The following is a 24,095-nucleotide window of genomic DNA, read 5'->3' as shown; positions in this document are numbered from 1 at the left end:
CTCTGCTATATATGGATACACGAGAACAGAGCTGATGTCCTACTTCGGAAATCTCTGCAGAGCTCGCTCCTCCTGACGCCAGCAATCTTATTCTTCTTTCTGAACTGAATCAATAATGATACTTAAATTGGGTCATGTGCATTGAAGTTGCAGATATGAACATTTGGAATTCTTTTTGGCCATCAGTGAGGCACATCCTGGGAAAATGGGGTCGGTAATGTTTTAAAAATGTTTTAGAAAGAAATCTCAAAAAGCAAGGCTGCATTTATTTTATAAAAACACAATAAAAAACAGTTATAGAGTGAAATATTATTAGAATGTAAAAAAGCATTTATTTGATATAGAAATCTTTTGTAACATTATAAAAGTCAACTTTTGATCAATTTAAAGCATCCTTGCTGAATAAAAGTATTAATTTCTTTCAAAAACTCTTACCGACCCCAAACTTTTGAACTCTATACCTTGTTTACATGTCCACAGACCAAGAAACTTAAAAAATACAGCTCAGCCATGACTGTGAGTTCTGACAAAATTTTATTTCAAATGTAAGTGTTCCAATAATAAAGTAAAACATAAATCAACAGCGATATAAATATTAGCTTGTAAAATAAAAAGGGTAACATGAGGTGCTAAGCATTTCTTAAAAGGAATCACAGTCAAATACAGAAAGGTAGCCAAGCAGCAGACAGACATTTATATATATAGATAAGATATTCATAGTCAAACAGACAGGATTGGCATTCCAGTATCATTACCGACTGATTGGAATTACAAGCACAGAAAGGTACAGTCAGATGTGGGGAGGGGAGGTACTCTAATGACAGTAAGTATCGTCTGTTATCTTTCAAGGTGATTGGAGAAAAGGAAAGAAAGTGTAATCGAAGGGGAAAAACACAAAAATATGCACATAGTCCACAAGCCTTAAGCTACGATTGCGTGTCTTCAGAAGTTTCGTAGTATGTACAGTTTGGTTAGTCAATGATCTTGAACACTACACTGGATCTTTTTTTCTTTTCTTTTTTTTTTCTATCGTCTTTTTCGTTGCTTTTTTAAAAAATACTGAAACATTCCTGTAACAGCCAGCCCTTGTGGCTCTAATGTTTGTACAGACAGGTTACACATTTTATATACACTGTGGTGGTGGTGGTTGGTGCAGAATCCTTCCATCTAAGATCCATTCAAGTACAGTGTTGCGCTGAAGTTAGTCATTAGTCTTTCCACATATTCATTGTTTTCTTTCATTTTGGTTGACTTCATGTTTTCCACCGACTCAAACTCTTAGCACATTCACTTTGACACCAATCAATCTCTGATCTTGACCTTACAAAGGCTGAGATTATCTTTTCTGATCTTTAAAAAACACTGTTTACATTACTTGCAATTCCAAAGGATTTTTATATACCACGCTAACCGGAAATAATAGCAAAGAATAGTCAAACGGTGTTAACCTAACATTCAGCTCTGCTTAACTGGCTATTAATGAGAAGACTGAATCTATTTTTAAATACCATGCCAACAGTCCAGTGTCTCACCATCTGGTTTTAGACAAATATGAATGTATTCTCTTACTCCGAAAACAACATCCTCTTTGCACTGCATAGTTCAGCTCAAAACTAATTTCAGTCAAGGTAAGAGTTGTGGCACATTATGTTAAAAAGCCTAACAGCGTTTCATTTTGTAACCACAAGAAGCATCTACTTTGCTTTGAAAAGAACACAAAAAAGCCTAAAACATGACATTTGAGGGGGAAAAAAATAAGAGAAGAAATGCATGTTTTCTTCTTGTTTTAGTAATGCTATTTACAGGACAGAGTTTTCTGTCGAAGAACGAGCTTCAGGAATCTGAACACATCTCCTTTCGTTCAGTCATTTTTCAGTGACAGGAAATGCTCGATTTTTTTGCGGGGTTATTGAGTAATATATTGTAAAAAAAAGAAAACCTCACAGACATAAACACTGAATCTTAATCTTTTGATTCTTTGACCAAACCTGTGGACACGTTTTGTGAGGAGAGATGCTCAGATCCCGGCAACATATTTCTGCAGCTCTGATAGTGCTTCCACGTGTGCCTTACTTCTTGTCTTTCTTGGTGGGCTTCTTCTTGCTGGCGGGCGTCTGAGCTGCTTTGGGGACCTCGGCGGGGGGCAGGGCCTGAGGAGGGGGAAGGGCCTGCTGGGGTACCTGTTGCTGAGGGTTGGCCGTGAGGGTGGCGGTACTGCCCGGGATGTACACGTTCTGGCGGTACTCTGGGCCGTACTGTAGATTGTAGCGAGGGCCGAGAGTTGCAGTGGCTTCACTTGCTTCTGAGAGCAACGGTAGGGTGAGAAAGATAGAAAAATGGCAAGAAGAAATAGGAGGAGGTATAGAAGAACAGGAGAGAGAGAGATGGGAAAGGTTAGAGATGGGTTGGTTCAGCACAGAGCTCATAATTCAGTCACTCAGGAACCGCATTGCAGCTCCTTCAATGACCTGCTTCTGCCTGCCCATCCCCCATGCATTATGAATGCCGTAACATCGACATGCATCTCATACTCAGCAACACTCTTACAGGGACAGAATACATGTGTACTGTATATACAAGAATAGAACGCACTATTTTCACAGTTCTTGTGAAATGCATTGCAAAGGGAAGTGGCATTGTCCTCTAATGGCAGTGAGGCAGGTCTGCCTTTGTTTTCACGCAATAAATCTGATTCCCACCCCCCAAATTCACAACAAGTCAAAGCTTTGGTCAGTTTAACATGGACCCACCCTTGTGAAAAAACAAGTGCACTTAATGGTCTTGAATGTGCATTTGTAGTGTACTCTTAAAGGTGTATATATATGTATATATATATATATATATATATATATATATATATAAAACTTGCAGATAATATCAATGAAATTAAAGGCCACTTAAATGTACTTAGAGATTAAACGTTAATGTTTCTTAACACACTTAGTATGCTTTAAAAAAGTCCACTTTGCAATAATGTCAAATTAAACTTACATTTTAATACATACATTGCGCTTTAAAGAAGGACACTTATTTTGTGTTGACAAACATACTAAAGCACACGTGAAGTATTTGATTATAATTGTAACGCTATTGTGCTTTTCGAACATACTTTAACTTTAAATTTGATATATTTTATAATGTGTAAATGCAAATGTTTCAATGGAAATGGCACTTTAAGTGTATTGTAGTTTACCATCAATGCTTGTCATTACATTCAACAGTACACTTTAACCATATTTCAAAGACAATAGAAGTAATTACAAAATTACATATAATGTTGTACTTAATTCTTAAGTGGGACAAAAAAGGAACTCTAAAATTCAGCTAATTGCATTTAATATAAATTATAATATATTTTCATTTCATTGCCATTTACAATCCAATTAAGTGTCCGAAAACACTGCATTCAGTTCGTACTTAAGTAAATTCTTTTTGAAAGTACAGTGAACTGTTATTGTGTTACTAAATATACATTTATCTCTAAATAAACGTACAAAGTACATTTACATGGCCTTACAAGTTTAATTTAATCAGACTAAAACAATTAGTCTTTTAAATATCTTGAATTTTTTTTATTCTGACTAAAATCATACCAGCCCAGTGTGAATTTGAACTAACAGATCTAGATAATGTGATTGTATAGCTCGGCTTCATCTAGCATGTATATATGTGAACATACTCTTGAGATTCAGTTTCTTAGAAAGACTGCATTCATCTTGGCTAGAGAAGAACATCAGCACATTGTTGTTGTGTTGACTGCAGCTGCTGAAAGGGAGAAAGTCTCCTTTGTCTCTTTACACTCAATTAGTTTGACTCTATAACAGTCAATAAATTGTGAAATCCATTGTACCCTAGAAGTTGCACTCTCTCTCTCTCTCTCTCTCTCTTTCTCTCTCTCTCTCTCTCTCTCTCTCTCTCTCTCTCTCTCTCTCTCTCTCTCTTTCCTTACATCACCCATTTACTAACGCTCTTCAGAATCTGATCTAGAGGACTGGTGGATCAAACACAGTATGTGTATAGGCTTTCCTCCTTTACAGACCAGCATATGTTGTGTTTTGGATGCCGGTGGGCTGATTTGCCCCCGGCGGGTTGCTTAATTAGCTTAACCAGCAAGATTAAAATGAAAATTTAGCTTGTAAAGCTGATCAGCCAGAAGGACATTTTAGTTTTGCTGACTCAAAAGTTAAATTGCATATAAGTGAAATATAGTAAAGGCTAAATGTGCTTTCTCCCCATGTTCTTATTCGCTCTCTTTCTGATGCAGTTTTCTAAGAGAAGGAGTTATAAGCGAGATTGAGATTCACCGTTCGCTGCCGCCATCAGAGCCTGGAGCTGTTCAGCTTCGGTAGGGGGGTTGGGCCACGGTCCTGTTCCCGCTATCACACCAGCGCCGGCACCTGCCTCGTCAGGACGCACTCCAGCCCTACACAAGAGAGAACGGGGTTAGTGACTCGACATGTGCTCACACACATTCATGGTGCTTTTTTCTCACATTTTATCTCTCGCACACACATATGAGAACAGCAGCCACCAAGTTTGCTAGCATAAATGTACCCGGTTCATTAGCTGAGACAGCCATTTTGTGTGACAGGGCAGGACAGTGCAGTTCAGTCAGAAAATGGAGGCTAAAGTCGACAGAGCCGGGGTAAGCATGATGTCAACAGACAGATGAGCTGATCAGAATACAGTTTTTTGTCTGTTTACACCATGTGGCATGACAGCACATACACTTTGCCCTTTGATTAAATCACAACAAAGCTTTATTTAAAGGGATAGTTCACCCCGAAATTAAACTTTTCTCATTTACTCAACCTCATGTTTTTCCAAACCTGTAGGACTTTCTTTTTCTTTTGTGAAACTCAGTGGAATTCAATGAGGTCCAGTGTTTGAAATATCTTGTTTAAGGTCATACAGGCTTGGAACGACATGAGGGTGAGTAAATGATGACAGATTTTTCATTTTTGGGTGAACTATACCTTTAAGTATATTTCTTATTATTACAGGCTGCTCAGTTTCAAAATGTCACATGAATAAAAAGCAGTTTTTTTTTTTTTACTCTCTCTACCCACACAAACAGAGAGCGTGGTCTGTACATGAGGACAGAAATATTTCTCTACTCTTTAGGGACATACTTCACAGACTTGGCTCTACAAAGCCAAAATAAACCAAATTGGAACAAACAAGTTTACTAAGCACAGGTAAACACAGTGCGACGACAACCCGCAGAGCAAGATGCAACGAACAGCTATCAGCGATACACATACATCCAAAAGCCTTATCCTTGAATGAACCGAACTGCATGTAATTTGCGTTTACATATATATATGTGTTGGAACAGACTGGACAGCATGTCGCTGGAAGCTGCAGGACACATAATCTGAACGACCTAAACACAGCACTAGAAGGCCACACACCAGGTGAAGCCAAACGCTACCACACACTAGCCTTCTCTTCGCCTTCACTCTACCTGGACTTCTCGTATGGAGTCCATCTCTGCTGCAGGGTGTGGAACCTGTGTTGACTGAAAGATAAGCACAGGAGCATGCAGCTGTCACTCAATCGCCCCACGTCCAGTGAGGACGAGACTGATCAGAGCACATGGATGGGTGTTCCCTTGAAGTTAAAACCTTGTATACGGTACTATAAAGACGTTGTCTCTCACAGGTAGTTGGTTAGCCTTTGTATGTTTTAATCTGATGATTGCTGTCATAAATAATAAATTTGGTGTTTTTGCAATTTTTTTTCATCATGATTTCTTTTGCAGGGTTTTATTTTTACAGGATTTTCTACACAGGATTCTTTTGCAGGGTTTCCTTTGCAGGATTTCGTTACAGGATTATGGAACAGTGGTGACTTGTCATTGGGATTCATAATATTAATAATGGCAATAATGACAGTATTTTGGACTAAATGTAGAGATGAAAACAAAAATCTTTTTGGTTCTAATCTACATGTTTTTGTCTATGAGTATTATCTCCTTAACTCTTCTTGCTGACCAACTTCAGAAGATAGCGACCACTGAAAGTCTGCATGGGCACTCAAATGTTTACGGGTTATCCCTGATTTTGTTCTGTTATTATGCTCTGTTATCTCATTCCAATCAGACAGATTAAATTAAAATTATTACTAAAAATAGAGGGTAATACCACATGGATAATCTCAAATGTTATTTATAGGTTTTTGCGAGACAAGTAAATTGAATCCAACACTCACCCGCTTGGTCCGGGCCTCTGGTTTGGAGGAAATCGCCAATCAGAGTTAGGTGGCTTTTGCTGAAAATAAGGAGAAAAGATTTTTGTCAAAATCTTGTTTTGCACAGAGATTCATATGCACTAGTTGTATGTTCTGGAGAGCAGGTCCCTCCATCCCGTCATAGGAGGTTGTAGTTCTGAAACACAAATTTGTATTATTGACATCAAAGTACACTTTGAAACACATCCTCTGTTTCTAGTCAGGACTGTTTGAAACTGCACCTTCGCCAGAACATGAAAAAAATTTAGGGCAGTAGTGAGAAACAGAGCAACAAAGAAGAACATAGGGTTGGAAATAGGTTGAGGGAGAGTGTGTGTGAATAATTGAAACTTCGATCATGTCGCCGTCACGCATGAGTGCGTGTGCATGAGGAAAATACACACAAGTCTGTATTAAACAAAATATGAGCTCACCTGTGGGTGGATTGTGGATAAATCCCCCCCACCATATTTCATCATTTTGCCTTTCATTTCCTTTGTATCCCTCACAATTATGCTGCATGTCCCCACACCGGGTTGAGCCATTATATTGCAAGAGGCTATTCAAGGCATGTGCAATGTCACAATGATCCTCTAAACTCTAGTGCAGAATTCACAAAAGACAGGCTGCTGTTTTGGACTGCATAGCATGCATACAGCTTTATCCAACTGCTTCTATTACTAAATTATAATGATTACAAAAGTCAGCTTCACCTCACGGCAGAACATTTGACTATTTTTTAATCATAACTCTTCTCAGATTCATATTGTTGAATTATCCGCTGTGTCATTGGGCCTGGAAATAGCTCTGAACATGGCCTGATTATTAATACACTTGGCATTACAGAGTGCTTTGTCCAAAAAGTGAGTCATAGAGACTGAAGCCTGCGTCAGTAATATATGGACATATACTGTACAGCATGATTTTCATGTTTCCACAAACACATGACGCGTATAAGTCAAATTAGTCAAAGACAACAGTAAAAACATTTATAATTTTACAAAAGATTTCTATTTCAAATAAATGCAGTTCTTTGGAACTTTAAATTGTCAAAGAATCTAAAAAAAAAAAAAAAATCTAAAATATTTCTTGAGCCCCAAATCAGCCTATTAGACTGATTTCTAAAGGATCATGTGACACTGAAGACTTGAGTAATGATGCTGAAAATTCAGCTTTGCCATCACAGGACTGAATTAAATTTGAACATATTAAAATAGAAAACAAATATTAAAAATTACTCTGCATTTACTATTTACGAGTAAAATAGAGTAGTATTGGTGAGCATAAGAGATTTCTTTCAAATACATTTAAAAATCTTACCAACCTCAAACTTTTAAATGCTAGTGTATAATATTTCTGGAAACTCTCACCTTCATGAGTGAGTGAGTGAAGAGTCTTTTTGACAGTCGCATGCTTAGAGCGCTCTGTGGCGCCTTAACAAACACAAAGTCACTTCTGCTGGAGATGGTGGAGAAACCAGGTGCATATGTGTGTTTGTGGAAATCCCGAGAGGCTCCCACGACCTCCATGTATCTAACAGGACCGTCAGTATTTAGCTGCAGGTGGAGGTCATTGTGTTGGTGCTCGCGAGGTGTGTGCTTGAAACCAAGTTTTTGCATGAGGCACATAATGTAGCCGCGGTGGCCAAGCCAGCGCACTGCTAAAACAATGATAGCCAGGAATGAGACCGCAATAATGAAGGATAAAGTGATTATAAGATACAAAGTGAGGTCAGGCCCAGTTGGTCTTTTGGAGTTAGAGCTCATGCGTTCAGAAGAGGTGTCTGAGGCTTTTTCAGCCAGGGTGATGTTAACCACCACACTAGCAGAGAGAGAAGACCTGCCGTTATCTTTTACAATCACAGTGAGACTAAAGACCGATTTGTTGTCCTCTGCTGTAAGTTTACGGGCTGTGCGCAGCTCTCCGGTGTGTGCACCTATGTGAAACATTTCAGCATCAAGGCCTGAGATTCTGTAGAATAACCAGGCATTGTGGCCACTATCACCATCCACAAATGTGATGCGATTGACTAGGTATCCGATACCGAGTGTGCTAGGTACTAAAAACTGCAGTGTCCCATCAGATGGGGGTTCAGGGTATATAAGGACAGGAGGGTGATCATTCTGATCTTTAATAAACACATGCACTGTGGTGTTGGAGCTTTGACCTGGAGATCCTCTATCAAGAACCCGCACCACGAATTGAAACGCATTCAGTTGCTCATAGTCAAACTTTCTCATAGCATATATCTGCCCACTATCTGGGTTAATATACACATATGAAGACACGGACATACCAAGAGCCTCGCTCTCCAGAATCGAGAAAGAAACTGTAGAATTCTCCCCCACATCTGGGTCAGATGCAGACACGGACAGAAGGGGAGCATTTGGGGCATTGTTTTCGGCTATGTCTACTGAGTAAGAAGGCTGTGAAAAGACTGGGGGGTTATCATTAACATCTGAAAGACGTAACACAAAAGATTCCTGCGAGGAACGAGGCGGGGAACCAGAGTCTGTGGCAATCACAGTGATGGTGTATTCAGCCAAAGCCTCTCTGTCCAGCTGGCCATCGGTCATTAAAGTGAAAAGCCCCTTATATGGCGAACTCATCTTGAAAGGCAACCCATAAGGGATGTGCACACTCACTTCGCCATTTTCCCCTGTGTCTTCATCTCTGACTTTGATGAGGGCTATGACAGTGCCTGAACTCACATCTTCAGAGATTACAGGGGAAACCACATTAATGGCGATAGCAGGGGTGTTGTCATTCACGTCAATAATCTCGATTTTGATGTTGCACGAGCCCTCCATGGGAGGTATTCCTTTGTCCCTAGCAAGAATAGTGACGTCATACACGTTAGCGAGCTCGTGATCGACTAGTCCTGTAACTCTTATCTCGCCAGTCACAGAATCAACGCTAAACAGTTTCAAAACGTTATCAGGGGTGTATTTATCGAACATGTAAGATATTTCACCATTTTGACCATGATCGGCATCAGAGGCATTAAGAGTTGCAACTAACGATCTATGAGGTGAATTTTCTGAAAGCGTGACTCTTTTTGTAGGATTATGAAAGTGTGGCGCATTGTCATTGACATCTAAAATATTTATAAAAATGGCACTATTTCCAGACTTTTCTGCACTTCCACCATCAACTGCAGTTAAAACTAAGCTAAATTCACTTGTCTTTTCCCTGTCAAGAGGCTTGTTTAAGACTAAAATTGGGATTTTACTTCCGTCACTTTTAGTTTCTACTTTTAGGATAAAACAATCGTTTTGACTAAGAAAATAAGCGCGCAAAGAATTCAAACCCACATCAGGGTCATGCGCACTTTCTAAGCGGAACATTGTGCCGGGCGCAGCCGCTTCTGAAACTTCCAACGAATTGTCTCGGCTTTGGAAAAGTGGCGCGTTGTCGTTAACATCCACAATTTCTATCGTAACGCTGTGCATCTCCAAAGGATTTTGAAGAGAAATCTGGATCCGAATGTGACAATGTAAACTTCCTCCGCACAAACTTTCTCTGTCCATTGTTTGCTTGACTACCAAAGCTCCAGATGTCAGGTCTACGTCAACATATTTATCATTAGATTCCGAAATTATTCGCATCTCCCTTAGAAGTATCACTTGAACGTCCATTCCCAAATCTTTAGTCAAGTGTCCAACAACAGTTCCTGGTTTCGATTCCTCCGCTGTGGAATATAAAAGTTCCGAAGCGTACGTTCCAAAACACAAAGCGTTAAGAACAATCCAAACTGCAGCCCAGTCAAAAGCTCTCTGAAAACGCTCTTTACTCTCCATTTTTAAATTGGTATTTTAACTAGCAGCTATTGATTCCTTCGAGATAAAATTTTTAGCATTTCCTAGATGCGTTTATCTTAGACGTTTTAGAAACGTTTTGTTTTGTATCCATCTCCACCATTGGTTGTAAGTTTCTGAAACAACAATACAGCTCTTGCGAGCAACAAGTGTGGGGGTCTTGGAAAAGAGTGAAAAGGGGCGGGGTTAAAATCGTGCTTTTCTATTGGAGGAAAGTTACTTCGCTCAGACAAAAGCAAGCAGGGTGCTGTCCAAGGTGCTGAAAGCTCGCAACTATCACTGTTACGTAATATACTGAAAGTATAAACATTAACTTGTTTAAATTACATTGTTTGACTTGAAACGAGTGTGTCTCACCTGTTGACTCTCGAACGTCCACGCGCTGTCTGGTAATGACGCATCAAGCACGTTTAGCGTGTCTGTAAAGTTTGTGGTGCTGCTGGGCTTAACGAGGGTGAGATCACTGAATTCTGACATTGGAGAAAGATAGGAGCCAAAGGACTGACTCTGAGACATCATGTCTCCTCCCAGAACCTCCACATACTTAATGGGCCCGTCAGTGTTCAGCTGGATCTGCAGGTTTCTGTTGGGGTTCTTGTATCCAGAATCAGTGCGCATGATACAGCAGCTTGAGCCGCCTCTACTGCCTCGCGCACATTTCACCAGTAAGATGAAAAATGTCACCAAAGACAACAAAGACACAGCGGCTAAAGAGATGATCAGGTATAAAGTAATTTTTCCACTTTTTTTGCTAGGCTCTACGTTTTTCTTATAATAGTCTGAGATGGGCTCGTGAAATCCGTCTTCTATCAGTATATCCACCGTAACCGTAGTGGAAAGCTCCGGGCTTCCATTATCTTTTATCTCTATCATCAGTCTCTGAGAGGAGTCATCCTGCTCTGAAACAGCGCGTTTAGTCCTCACCTCTCCCGTATGTAAATTCACACTGAACAGTGACGCGTCTGTGGCCTCCGCGAGCCTGTAGAAGAGCCAGGCGTTATGACCCGAGTCCGCGTCCACTGCTGTTACCTTAGTAACGAGATGTCCTGCTTTAGCAGAACGGGGCATCCTCTGATGAGGGACAGACCCCATGGATGTGGACGGGTAAATGACAGCAGGAGCATTGTCGTTCTGGTCCAAAATAAAAACATACACTGTGGCGTTGCTGCTCAGAGACGGAGAGCCATGATCTTTAGCCTGAACGATGACCTCAAACACTTTTATTTTTTCGAAGTCAAACGAATGCATACTAAATATGCTTCCATTGTCAGAGTTTATGTACAAATACGACGATATTGGGGTATCCCAAGCTTTAGGGTTCTCAATAGAGTATGATATTTTGCCATTTACGCCGACATCAACGTCTCGGGCGGATACTGACCAGATAATAGAGCCTGGAGTGTTATTCTCTCTTATGTACACATGATACACGCTATCAGAGAACTTAGGGGAATTGTCGTTAACATCGAGAATTTTAACTGGAATTATTGTTTTGCTACTTAATGGCGGCGAGCCTGAGTCAAATGCAGTGATTTCCACGTTATACTCCGGGAACGTTTCGCGGTCTAAAACACCGTTTGTGACCAACGAATATTCATTTGAGAAAGAAGGTTTTAAAATAAATGGAAGGCCAGACTGTGTCTGTAGTCTGACTTTTCCATTGTCACCAGAGTCGATGTCCCGTGCGCTTATTAACGCTACAACTGTCCCGCTTGGCGCGTCCTCGCGCAAAGGACTCGGTTTAGACGTAAGCAATATCTGCGGTGGATTGTCATTAATATCCGAGACTTCTATTTTTACCGTGCAATGGCCCTCCATTTCGGGGACACCTCTGTCTCTGGCACGTATCTCAATGTTGTACATAGGAGTGGTTTCATAATCCAACTCCCCGTTTAGAAACATTTCCCCGGTTTTCTCATCGATGTGAAACAACGAGCGCAACGCATCAGACATGTGCTCCCCTAAGGAATATTTGATCTCTCCATTTGGGCCTTCGTCCAAGTCTTTTGCCTCAACTTTTAGAAATGTCGTACCTTGTTTACTGTTTTCAGCTATAGCTACTTTGTAAACATTTTTCTCAAATACGGGGTTGTTGTCGTTGTTATCCAGCACGGTGACATTAATTTGTGACGTTCCAGATCTAACTGGGTTCCCTCCGTCTATAGCAGTTAACATCAGCTGATGCATCGGTTTCTTCTCGCGATCCAGATGTTTCTCCAGTACTAATTCTGGTACCTTTCGACCATCACCAAGATCTTTTATTTTTAAACTGAAACATTCGTCTTTACTCAAAGTATACGATTTCAAAGAGTTACTGCCTACATCTGGGTCTACTGCGCTCTCCAACGGAAAGCGCATACCAGGAACAGTCGATTCTGCTATTTTTAAAACGCTGTCAGTTGACTGAAAATGCGGGTAATTGTCATTAATATCCTGTATTTCGACTTCCACTCTATAAAGTTGTAAAGGGTCCTCGATAACTATTTGAAGAGGCAACAGACAATTTGCGTTTTCTCCACAAAGGATCTCTCTGTCGATTCTCTCGTTAACCACTATCTCTCCTCTGCGTGAATCCAAGCTAAAATACTGCTTACCTGATTCAGAGGCTATTCGCAATTTACGGTCATACAGCTCAGATATTTTCAAACCTAAATCTTTTGCAATATTTCCAACAACAGCGCCCACATTTAATTCCTCTGGAATTGAGTAGCGAGTCTGTCCTTCTGTCGTACTCCACAAAAGAAGAAAGAGAAAAAAGAAGAGCAAATAATGCCTCCACCATCTGAATGCCATCCTCTTTGTCATTTTGATTTAAAATCCAGACAATTCACCGTGCTGATAAAAAACTAGGGATCCCAATACACGATGACAATTTAGCTTGTCCATTTTGCCTCAAAAATATTTTAAAATCCATTTTTAATCGGAGCGATTAGAGCATCCCTCGCCTCCGCTTGCACTGCACGTTGTGATGTCAGTGGGGGAAGGAGTAGATCTCTTTGTGCAATTCTGCATGTGATTGGAGTAGGCATAAGTCGCAATAACCAATAGCAAGAGAACGGCTTCTTAAAGGCACAGCATCAGCACCTGCTGTTAAACTCACAAAAAAGAACTTTGCAATGGAAGAGTAATGTTCTCAATTCTCAATAAAAAAATGACAAATTATATATTTCTATATTCATTATTTCAAGCTAAATCCTTTGATATTATCATTATTATTATTACTATTATGCAATAATGTTCAGATGTCAGTACAATATTTTATATCCAAAGGACGTTTATCATAAAAATAAATCAGGAACCACAGTGGGTATTTCATGCAGCTGTTAAAGTAACATTTGTAGAACAATTATGGACTTTAATGTAACAATATCGGAACGTTTTGAAAAATTTATATTTTAATAAATTTTTACATTTTAATTTATAAAGTTTAAAATTTATAAAGTAAAACATTTTAAGTTATAAAAATCTTAACGAGATTTTCACTCTTGTGCCTTGTCGTTTCCTCACTGGGAAGTGCTCATACACAAACCAGATTACCTCTGTACTTCTCGTTGGTTTCATCTGGATTACATAATTAATTTCACATTTCAAGCTTTCTATAGATATAATTCTTATCGTGACTGAGGCACATAAACTAAGTTTCGGTTCATTTTTGTGACACGCACCAGAAAGGAGACAGAAACAGCAGAAAGCGCATCCTGTTTGCTTGTTTGTTTAGTTTCCTTTACTTTACAAAAGCATAGCGATTTGTTGTTGTGATGAGTGTATACAAATAAAAGAAGATCCTTTACAGTTTCTAATTTACCTTGCTCTTGTATGACCAAAAACTACAGGGTATTTTAAGTTCTTTCCACTGTTATGAGAAAGAAAGAAAATCCCAGCTCGTTTGCGAATGCCAGAATTAAAACCCGATTTTAGAACAATGCATAGCGCCATAGTGTTTAAGACCAAAATTGGGATTTTACTTCCGTCACTTTTAGTTTTTACTTTTAGGATAAAACAATCGTTTTGACTAAGAAAATAAGCGCGCAGTGAATTCACACCCACACCAGGGTAATTAGTATTTTCCCTAGCAGCTATATTAGATTCCTTCGACATTTTAATTTATGCATTTATCTTAGATGCGTTTATCTTAGACGTTTTAGAAACGTTTTGTTTTGTATCCATCTCCACCTTTGGTTGTAAGTTTGTAAAATAGCAATACAGCTCTTGCGAGCAACAAGTGTGGGGGTCTTGGAAAATAGTCAAAAGAGGCGGGATTAAATCGTGATTTTCTATTGGAGGAAAGTTACTTCTCTCAGAGAAAAGCACACGTGGTGCTATCCAAGGTTCTGAAAGCAGCGCAACTGTTACATAATATACTTAATGTAAACATTAACTTGTTTATATGACATTGTTTGACTTGAAACGAGTGTGTCTCACCTGTTGGCTCTCGAAAGTCCACGCGCTGTCTGGTAATGACGCATCAAGCACGTTTAGCGTGTCTGTAAAGTTTGTGGTGCTGCTGGGCTTAACGAGGGTGAGATCACTGAATTCTGACATTGGAGAGAGATAGGAGCCAAAGGACTGACTCTGAGACATCATGTCTCCTCCCAGAACCTCCACATACTTAATGGGCCCGTCAGTGTTGAGCTGGATCTGCAGGTTTCTGTTGGGGTTCTTGTATCCAGAATCAGTTCGCCTGATACAGCAGCTTGAGCCTCCGCTACTGCCTCGCGCACATTTCACCAGCAAGATGAAAAACGTCATCAGACACAACAAAGACACAGCGGCTAAAGAGATGATCAGATATAAAGTTATTTTACCGCTTTTCTTCCTGGGCTCGACTGTTTTCTCTCTATAGTCTGAAATTGGCTCATGAAACCCGTCCTCTATCAGTATATCCACTGTGACTGTGGTGGACTGGATCGGTTCTCCATTATCCTTTATCTCTATCATCAGTCTCTGAGAGGAGTCATCCTGCTCTGAAACAGCGCGTTTAGTCCTCACCTCTCCCGTATGTAAATTCACACTGAACAGTGACGCGTCTGTGGCCTCCGCGAGCCTGTAGAAGAGCCAGGCGTTATGACCCGAGTCCGCGTCCACTGCTGTTACCTTAGTAACGAGATGTCCTGCTTTAGCAGAACGGGGCATCCTCTGATGAGGGACAGACCCCATGGATGTGGACGGGTAAATGACAGCAGGAGCGTTATCGTTCCGGTCCGAAATAAACACATGAACAGTGGCGTTGCTGCTCAGAGATGGAGAGCCATGATCTTTAGCCTGAACTAGAACACTGAACAATTTTACCTTTTCATAATCAAAGGTGCTCATGCAGTAAATGGTTCCATTCTCAGAGTTGATATAAAAATAAGATGACGCTGGAACGTGATTAGAACTTGAATCCAGGATTGAATACGTAAGTAGAGCGTTTTTATCCTGGTCAATATCAGATGCAGACACAGAAAACAATGAAGTGCCTGCAAGATTGTTTTCGTTAATGTAAACGTTATATGAGGTCTGTGAGAATACTGGAGGGTTGTCATTTACATCAAGCACTTTAATATTTATAGTCTTCACAGTTTTTAATGGTGGGACACCAGAGTCTATGGCCAGTATTTCTACACTATACTCTGAATGAACCTCACGGTCAAGAAATGAGTCAGTTATCAAAGAATAATAATTATGGGAAGGTTTCAATTTAAATGGAACATTCGGGGAGACAATTAGCTCGACTTTGCCATTATTACCGGAGTCCAAATCTTTGACGGTAATCAGAGCCACCACAGTTCCCACCGTTGCATTTTCAGGCACAGGGCTCGGTATAGATGTCAGTATAATCTCTGGAGGATTGTCATTCTCATCTATGATATCTATCTGAACCGATGACTGTCCCTCGAGCTCTGGATTCCCATTGTCTTTAGCACAGACATCGAACGTGTACGTTTTTTTAGTCTCGTAATCTAATTTTCCAATGACTGTTATTTCACCGGTTTCAGCGTTCACAGTAAACGCATTTCTTACAAGTTCAGGCGTGTGCGCACCGAATGAATACTGTATCTCACCATTAGGACCTTCATCCAAATCGGTTGCTTTTATTTTGATCACACTTGAGCCAACAACGGCGCTTTCTAGAACAGATGCTTTGTATGCAGCAACTTCAAATTTTGGTTCGTTGTCGTTTATATCTTGAACAATTATTTGCAGTAAAGATGTGCCAGATTTCACGGGATTACCACCATCCAGAGCTGTTAATATTAGCTGGTGAACGGCCTGTTTCTCTCTATCTAAAGGTTTTTCAACCACAAGTTCTGGTACTATTCTTCCATCTTTTATAGTTTTAACATTAAGACGGAAAAAATTGTTATTGCTTAGTGAGTAAGACTTTAAGCTATTGCTGCCAACATCGAGGTCCTCGGCACTTTCAAGGGTAAATCGTGTGCCTGGAGCAATCAGTTCAGATATTTTTAATGTGGCATCTTTAGTATGAAAGTTTGGTGCATTGTCATTAATGTCTTGTATTTCTATCTCTACGTTATGCATCTGTAATGGATTCTCAATGACGATCTGCAGTGGCATCAGGCAACTGGCGCTTTGTCCACAGAGCGTTTCTCTGTCTATTCTGCCATTAACTACCAGATCACCCTTCCCGGAATCCACATTGAAATACTGTCTATTTGATTCGGATGCTATCCGTAACTTACGCTCCGCGATATCTGAGATGTCAAAACCAAGATCCTTCGCGATATTCCCAACGGTAGATCCTTCCTTTAACTCTTCAGGTATTGTGTAGCGAATCTGAGCTCCAACTGTATTCCACAATAGAGAGAAAGCAAACAGCCAAAGCGCTGCCCATCTCCACCCTCTGATCCTCCTGTGCCTCATTTCTCTGTTGCGCTTGATATTCCCATCAACAAATCTTGATCTTATATCCATAGAAAATCAGAATGCTGTTCTCCATTTTCAAAAAAAATACGTCTATTCAACGCATCCTCGTTGTGGTGATCAGCCTCATAAAGCGTTCATGTTTCCTCTCGCTCTACAGCTACAGCTCTCATCATTGTACTCCTCCTCTGGCTGGGGGAGGGAGTAGATCCCTTTGTATGGTCTGAAGCACGATTGGTACAGAGCTCAACGCTCACTCGTCCAATAGATGCTCTGCTGTTTCTTAAAAGCTTAACCAGCCCATTGTAGTGTGTTACGGCATCTAGCGGAGAACTGTGAGCTAGAACGTGCAATACAGATAGTATTATTCTAGTTTCTGAGCTACTTAGAGAGGCAAATGTTTCTGTACGCAAAACGACTTTTAAATGACAGCGTATGATCATTGAGCATATAGGGGAGATGAGCAAGTGTAACTGGTTTGTTCTTAAAATTCAGTATAAAACAATTCAAGTAATTTAATGTGCGATTTAAGCCTTTTTGCATATTTTATTTAGGATTTTGCATTTTCAATTTCTATGATGAGCAAATTGTCCCAATAAACTTTATTTTTTTAATTTTTTTTTTGTTGTTGCAACAATGCCTTCTAAAACTTTAGAGCAGGAATAGACTAGGTAGTAGGTCCTGGTGTGCCGCTGTCCTGCAGAGTTTAGCTCCAACCCTAAAAAATAAATAAAACTCATTGGTCTGAAGCCTTAGTGATGTCCTGAAGACATTGATTAGTTTGTTTCAGGTGTGTTTGATTAGGGTTGGAGCTAAACTCTGCAGGACAGCGGCACTTCAGGACTGACTTTGCCTGTCGCTGCTGTAGAGTCGCAGCGTTACGGGAGCTGTCCAGTCCAAAGTGCTGATCGCAGTCTGAAAACGTTTATCTCCAGGAGTTTCGACATTACATCAAATATTGTGCGAAAAGGTGGCTAAATATAGAATTTGCACGTCAGTAAAATTCATTAAACGTTTTTGAATTCAGAAAAAAAACTTTAATGATAGCGTTGCTGAGTCATGGTTTTAGAAATATTGATGCTAAACTGTTTAAAATTAAATCCATTTTATTTCACTGCACGCAAAGTGGATCGGCACAAGACGTTTACAACTATTATAATGAAACATGTACATATATCGTTTTAAATGCGAATTCCCGTTATTGGTAAGCTCTATCAAACGAATAAACGTCTTAACCCCCCGGTTTCACAGACGGCTTAAGCCTAGTACCAGACTAAAATGAATGTTTGAGCTGCTTTAACTAAAAGAAACTTGCACTGACATGTCAATGTCATTGTTTTGTCTCAAGATGCCCCCCATTTTTTTTTTTTTTTTTTTTTTTTTTTCTAATGCACGTTACAAAATCTACTTAAATGCCCCAATTGGACAAATGCCTAATCCTGGCTTAATCTAAGCCTTGTCCGTGAAACCGGGCAAACATGTCCAAGTTTTCTCTACGATTCCTCACATTTTTTAATTTTTTTTACAAAAAATAAAACTACAGAAATTCTAGCTAATGCTTACTTCTGTCCGAAATAGAGACGCTCAGATAAACAAGAGATCTCTGAGCCAAGCCAAGCCAAGCCAAGCCAACCCCCACCCGTCACACACACACATGTATCAAAAATGTGCACCATCACACTTTTAAAGGTGCAATATGTGAAATTATATTTATGCATCGTTTCAAAGAATACAATTATGACACAATTCTATATGGATGCTGAGTTAAGTATTCTGCGTCTCACCTGTTGGCTCTCGAACGTCCACGCGCTGTCTGGTAATGACGCATCAAGCACGTTTAGCGTGTCTGTAAAGTTTGTGGTGCTGCTGGGCTTAACGAGGGTGAGATCACTGAATTCTGACATTGGAGAGAGATAGGAGCCAAAGGACTGACTCTGAGACATCATGTCTCCTCCCAGAACCTCCACATACTTAATGGGCCCGTCAGTGTTGAGCTGGATCTGCAGGTTTCTGTTGGGGTTCTTGTATCCAGAATCAGTTCGCCTGATACAGCAGCTTGAGCCGCCTCTACTGCCTCGCGCACATTTCACCAGCAAGATGAAAAACGTCATCAGACACAACAAAGACACAGCGGCTAAAGAGATGATCAGATATAAAGTAATTTTGCCGCTTTTCTTGTTTGGCTCTATAGATTTCTCTCTATAGTCTGAGATTGGCTCATGAAACCCGTCCTCTATCAGTATATCCACTGTGACTGTGGTGGACTGGATCGGTTCTCCATTATCCTTTATCTCTATCATCAGTCTCTGAGAGGAGTCATCCTGCTCTGAAACAGCGCGTTTAGTCCTCACCTCTCCCGTATGTAAATTCACACTGAACAGTGACGCGTCCGTGGCCTCCGCGAGCCTGTAGAAGAGCCAGGCGTTATGACCCGAGTCCGCGTCCACTGCTGTTACCTTAGTAACGAGATGTCCTGCTTTAGCAGAACGGGGCATCCTCTGATGAGGGACAGACCCCATGGATGTGGACGGGTAAATGACAGCAGGAGCGTTATCGTTCCGGTCCAGAATAAACACATGAACAGTGGCGTTGCTGCTCAGAGATGGAGAGCCATGATCTTTAGCTTGAACTACAATGCTGATTAGTTTCATTTTCTCATAATCAAATGAGCTCATGCTGTAAATAGTTCCGTTCTCAGAATTGATATAAAAATAAGATGATGCTGGAATCTGATTTGAATTTAAATCCAAAATCGAGTAAGCGAGTATAGCGTTTTTATTTTGGTCAATATCAAACGCAGACACAGAAAACAATGAAACACCTGCCAGATTATTTTCGTTAATGTAAACATTATATGATGATTGTGAGAATACTGGAGGGTTGTCATTTACATCAAGCACTTTAATATGTATAGTCTTCACAGTTTTTAATGGTGGAACACCAGAGTCTATGGCCAGTATTTCTACATTATATTCAGAATGAAACTCACGATCTAAGAAAGAATCCGTTATCAGTGAATAATGGCTATCAAAAGTTGGTTTTAATTTAAATGGAACATCCGCAGAGACAATCAGCTCAACTTTGCCATTATTACCGGAGTCCAAATCTTTGACGGTAATCAGAGCCACCACAGTTCCCACCGTTGCATTTTCAGGCACAGGGCTCGGTAAAGATGTCAGTATAATCTCTGGAGGGTTATCATTCTCATCTATGATATCTATCTGAACCGATGATTGTCCCTCGAGCTGTGGATATCCTTTGTCTTTAGCACAGACATCAAATGTATATGATTTGGTAGTCTCGTAATCTAGATTTCCAGCTACAGTTATTTCACCGGTTTCAGCGTTCACAGTAAACGCATTTCTTATAAGTTCAGGCGTGTGCGCACCGAATGAATACTGTATCTCACCATTAGGACCTTCATCCAAATCTGTTGCTTTTATTTTGATCACACTTGAACCAACAACGGCGCTTTCTAGAACAGATGCTTTATATGCAGCAACTTCAAACTTAGGTTCGTTGTCATTAAAATCCTGAACAATTATTTGCAGTAAAGATGTGCCAGATTTTACCGGATTACCACCATCCAGAGCTGTTAATATTAGCTTGTGAACTGCTTGTTTCTCTCTATCTAATGATTTATCAAGCACTAGCTCTGGTATTTGCCTTCCGTTTTTAAGTGTCTTTAAATTTAACCGGAAGAAGTTGTTATTGCTCAGAGAATAAGTCTTTAAGCTATTGCTGCCAACATCGAGGTCCTCGGCACTTTCCAGGGTAAATCGTGCGCCGGGAGAAGTCAGTTCAGAAATGTTTAATACGCCATCTTTATTGTGGAAGTTTGGTGCATTATCATTTATATCTTGTATTTCGATCTCTACCCTGTGCATCTGTAATGGATTCTCAATAACGATCTGCAGTGGCATCAGACAACTGGCGCTTTGTCCACAGAGCGTTTCTCTGTCTATTCTGCCATTAACTACCAGATCACCCTTGCCCGAATCCACATTGAAATACTGTCTATTTGATTCAGATGCTATCCGCAACTTACGCTCCGCGATATCTGAGATGTCAAACCCAAGATCCTTCGCGATATTCCCAACGATAGATCCTTCCTTTAACTCTTCAGGTATTGTGTAGCGAATCTGAGCTCCAACTGTATTCCACAATAGAGACAAACTGAACAGCCAAAGCGCTGCCCATTTCCACCCTCTGATCCTCCTGTGCCTCATTTCTCTGTTGCGATTGATATTCCCATCAATAAATCTTGATCTTATATCCATAGACAATCCGAATGCTGTTCTCCATTTTCAAATAATTACGTCTATTCAACGCATCCTCGTTGTGGTGATCAGCCTCATAAAGCGTTCATGTTTCCTCTCGCTCTACAGCTCTCATCATTGTACTCCTCCTCTGGCTGGGGGAGGGAGTAGATCCTTTTGTATAGTCTGAAGCACGATTGGTACAGAGCTCAACGCTCACTCGTCCAATAGATGCTCTGCTGTTTCTTAAAGGCATAACCAGCCCTCTGTGGTGCTACGGCATCTAGTGGATAACTGTGAGCTAAAATATGCAATGCAGCTTATCTCAGACTTATTTCGCAGCTAGATGGGCAAATGTTGTTGTACGCAAAAAACAAAAAACTAACAAGATGAGCATAACAGAGAAGAGCAAGAGCAATTTAGTTGTTCTTAAAATTAAGTGCTAAAGAATTATTACAGCAAATGTTATTTATTTATTTATTTATTTATTTATTTATGTTTTTGTTTGTTTGTAATAAATGATGCAACAATAGCTACGTTTACATGGACACAATCGGAATGAAATCAATCCGATTGATGAATCCGAACAAGGTGTTTACATGAATGATAAATAAAGTAATCGGGTTGATGTGCGCGTTTATATGTCACAAGTTTCAAATCGGATCTGATGTTTTGACATGCGCACACTGCACGAATATACAGAGTTTCCCGCTTTTCGCGCATAATTATTCTCCTCTATTGGTTCTTTACGTAATATTAATTCGTCTCTGGTCATAATTTAGAGCATATTAGCCGTTTTGTCGTGCTGCTTATTGATCACGCAGTAAAAATGCCCCTCCCCGCGGCCAAAACCAGACGTCTGTGGATGAGAATCCAAAACAAGGACTGGTGGGACGTTGTCCTGCTTCACTTCACAGACGCGCGAGTGAAATGAGAATTTTAGAATGACGGGAAACTTATTTATATGACACTTTATTAAACAGGAAGAACAGCTCGTTCCGCGCGTCATACGTCATTACGCTAGTTAACGTCACTGCACATGCGCAGTCCTTTTAGTTTCGGTTTTCAATCCGATCAAGTGTTTACATGTTCTCTCGATCGGATTACAAAAGGGATAAACCACCCCTTTCAATCCGATCGAAATTTCATTCGGATCGAGCTCAATCGGATCAGTTAGGGTGTTTACATGAAGGTTTTTTAGTCCGATTGAGCCGTCAATCCGATTATAAGTGTCCATGTAAACGCAGCTAATGTCTTCCAAACCAGCATGGGCGGCGCTAGGGAGGGGCTAGTAGGTGTTTCAGCACCCCCAAGAAAGGCCAAAGCACCCTGATAGCACCCCCAAAAATAATGTCTGGAAGCAATTATATTCAGGCTGTATATGGAAGCCCTGAAACGCATGGTGAAGAAAAAAGAAAAAGAAAACTTATCTTGGTTGGCCGGGTTTCCCGATAACGATGTGTCTTAGCTCTTAAGAGCGCTCTCTACGTGCAAGGTTACGAGCGCTCGCAGCAATTCCACGATTCCACAATTCCACATGAACGCGCGAGAACGCGTTTTACGTGCTACTTAAGAGTCGCTGTCCATTCGCGAAGTGCTGAAATAACCTTATATGGAATCGTATTCTGAACGTTTAGCCTTAATTATTAGGTTTAACCTAATAATCGTCATCTGTGGATTAGCAATCAAGACAAGTCTAGTCTACATTCAGGGGGAGATAGCCTACTGACAAAATGTAAAAAAACAAACAAGAAAAGATACCTTTCAAAAAAGATGAAATTAATGTAGGCCTAATTTTAGAGGAGATTTTTGCAAACTAACTGCAACCAGGGGTGTTCAAAGATCAGGGAAGGTGGTCTGCAAGAAATGCCCAATACATGGCTGGTTTTCGTTGACGTCAGCAAGTCATTGACAGATTTTTTTTTTTATTCATCCATATTTTGCCCAGTCTTTGAAGCATATTTCCCACATTACTTCGTTCTTTTATGATTTTTTTTGTTCATTCATTTAATTTTCTTCCCTTTTTTATTATTTAATTTATACATTCATTTAAACAAAAAACAAGTACAAAAAAGTGTAAAAAAGTACAATCAAAACCTTATTTGTACTCACTTTGCAGTGTAATCTGTTAAATCTAGATAGAAGTGTAATCTGCCGGTTGTCCTGCAGGTGACCTCATAAATCTGGGCCCGGTTTCCCAAAGCGTTCTTATCTCTAAGTAGTTCTTAACCTATTCCTTAACCTCTCTCTTAACCTTATGGGACGGTTCCCGAAACGTTCGTACGCTAAGTATATCTTTTGTAAGTCACACTTTCGTAAGGTTGGTCTGGACCACTCTTAGCTTTACCTTATCACTGTTGCAGGTCTATGAATATAATTCTGAAGTTTTAATACACCCAGACAGTATTAAATTAGGCCAATTCAAGTGTTTTCATGCAAAGAATAAAATTGTCAATACACTGATTGTTGTTAGATGATTTTTTATTATATTATTATACAATATTATTAATTTAATTAAAACGCTCTTTTAAAGGCCAGTGAAAGCATAGGCTACTGTCAGTTAAGTCCTATTCGGACGCTAATATTGTTTCTCATGGGCTCGTCCGGTATTTTAAACATTTACAGGGGTAAGTCGGTGATTTTAGTGCCGTCCGAATCCATAATATCAGTGTTTTTCTCACCCAACCCGCGTAAAAATCCCTGGCCAAATTAGTACCTTCTGTTTTTTGACAAACAGGTCGTGTGGTAATTTAATTGCCGTCTGAATCCACATCTCTGAGTTTACAAGAGATTCAAAATTCAAAAAAGGTTTAAATCCTTTTTGATCACTGCCGAGCACCGTACGGAAGATGTAAACTTTTATTACTGAAATGCTGGAAAGTATTTACAAGAACAATATTTCATCGCAGCTCCACCTCAGCGA

General features: G+C 40.1%; 3 protein-coding genes and 2 pseudogenes across 5 annotated transcripts in view; all 5 read right to left on the bottom strand.

The window, feature by feature from the left end:
* Window positions 1–515: 515 nt before the first annotated feature.
* LOC309488896 (uncharacterized protein) overlaps window positions 516–24,095 on the bottom strand; it is a 173,628-nt gene continuing 150,048 nt past the window's right edge. Inside the window, exons 6-9 of the mRNA XM_082157314.1 lie at window positions 6,214–6,272; window positions 5,468–5,521; window positions 4,305–4,423; window positions 516–2,299 (exon numbers count right to left, since the gene is read on the bottom strand). Of these exons, the coding sequence (XP_082013440.1) occupies window positions 2,070–2,299; window positions 4,305–4,423; window positions 5,468–5,521; window positions 6,214–6,272 (462 nt within the window). The 3' untranslated portion in view covers window positions 516–2,069. The remainder of the gene's footprint in view (window positions 2,300–4,304; window positions 4,424–5,467; window positions 5,522–6,213; window positions 6,273–24,095) is intronic.
* On the bottom strand, window positions 6,282–10,392 carry pcdh1g32 (protocadherin 1 gamma 32). The gene has a single exon (XM_082158184.1). It carries the CDS (start codon window positions 10,029–10,031, stop codon window positions 7,572–7,574), a length of 2,460 nt encoding a protein of 819 aa, XP_082014310.1. The 5' UTR covers window positions 10,032–10,392; the 3' UTR covers window positions 6,282–7,571.
* On the bottom strand, window positions 10,513–13,173 carry pcdh1g31 (protocadherin 1 gamma 31). Its single transcript, XM_082158194.1, is given in 2 exon segments — window positions 10,513–10,691; window positions 10,694–13,173. Coding segments are annotated over 2 exon segments (2,196 nt in total). The 5' UTR covers window positions 12,855–13,173; the 3' UTR covers window positions 10,513–10,656.
* LOC309489417 (protocadherin gamma-C5-like) lies at window positions 14,588–18,688 on the bottom strand (annotated as a pseudogene). The gene has a single exon. The product of its transcript is annotated as a protocadherin gamma-C5-like (transcript).
* On the bottom strand, window positions 18,820–22,932 carry LOC309489414 (protocadherin gamma-C5-like; annotated as a pseudogene). Its single transcript has one exon. The product of its transcript is annotated as a protocadherin gamma-C5-like (transcript).

This window comes from Leuciscus leuciscus (assembly GCF_965113295.1).
Source record: "Leuciscus leuciscus genome assembly, chromosome: 24".
Lineage (NCBI taxonomy): Eukaryota > Metazoa > Chordata > Actinopteri > Cypriniformes > Leuciscidae > Leuciscus > Leuciscus leuciscus.
Note: the sequence above shows the minus strand (reverse complement) of the source record. Positions and strands in the feature narration are given on the sequence as shown.

Excerpts from the sequence above, each read along its gene's own strand:
- pcdh1g32 (XM_082158184.1), bottom strand. The coding sequence starts at position 10,031 with ATGGAGAGTAAAGAGCGTTTTCAGAGAGCTTTTGACTGGGCTGCAGTT.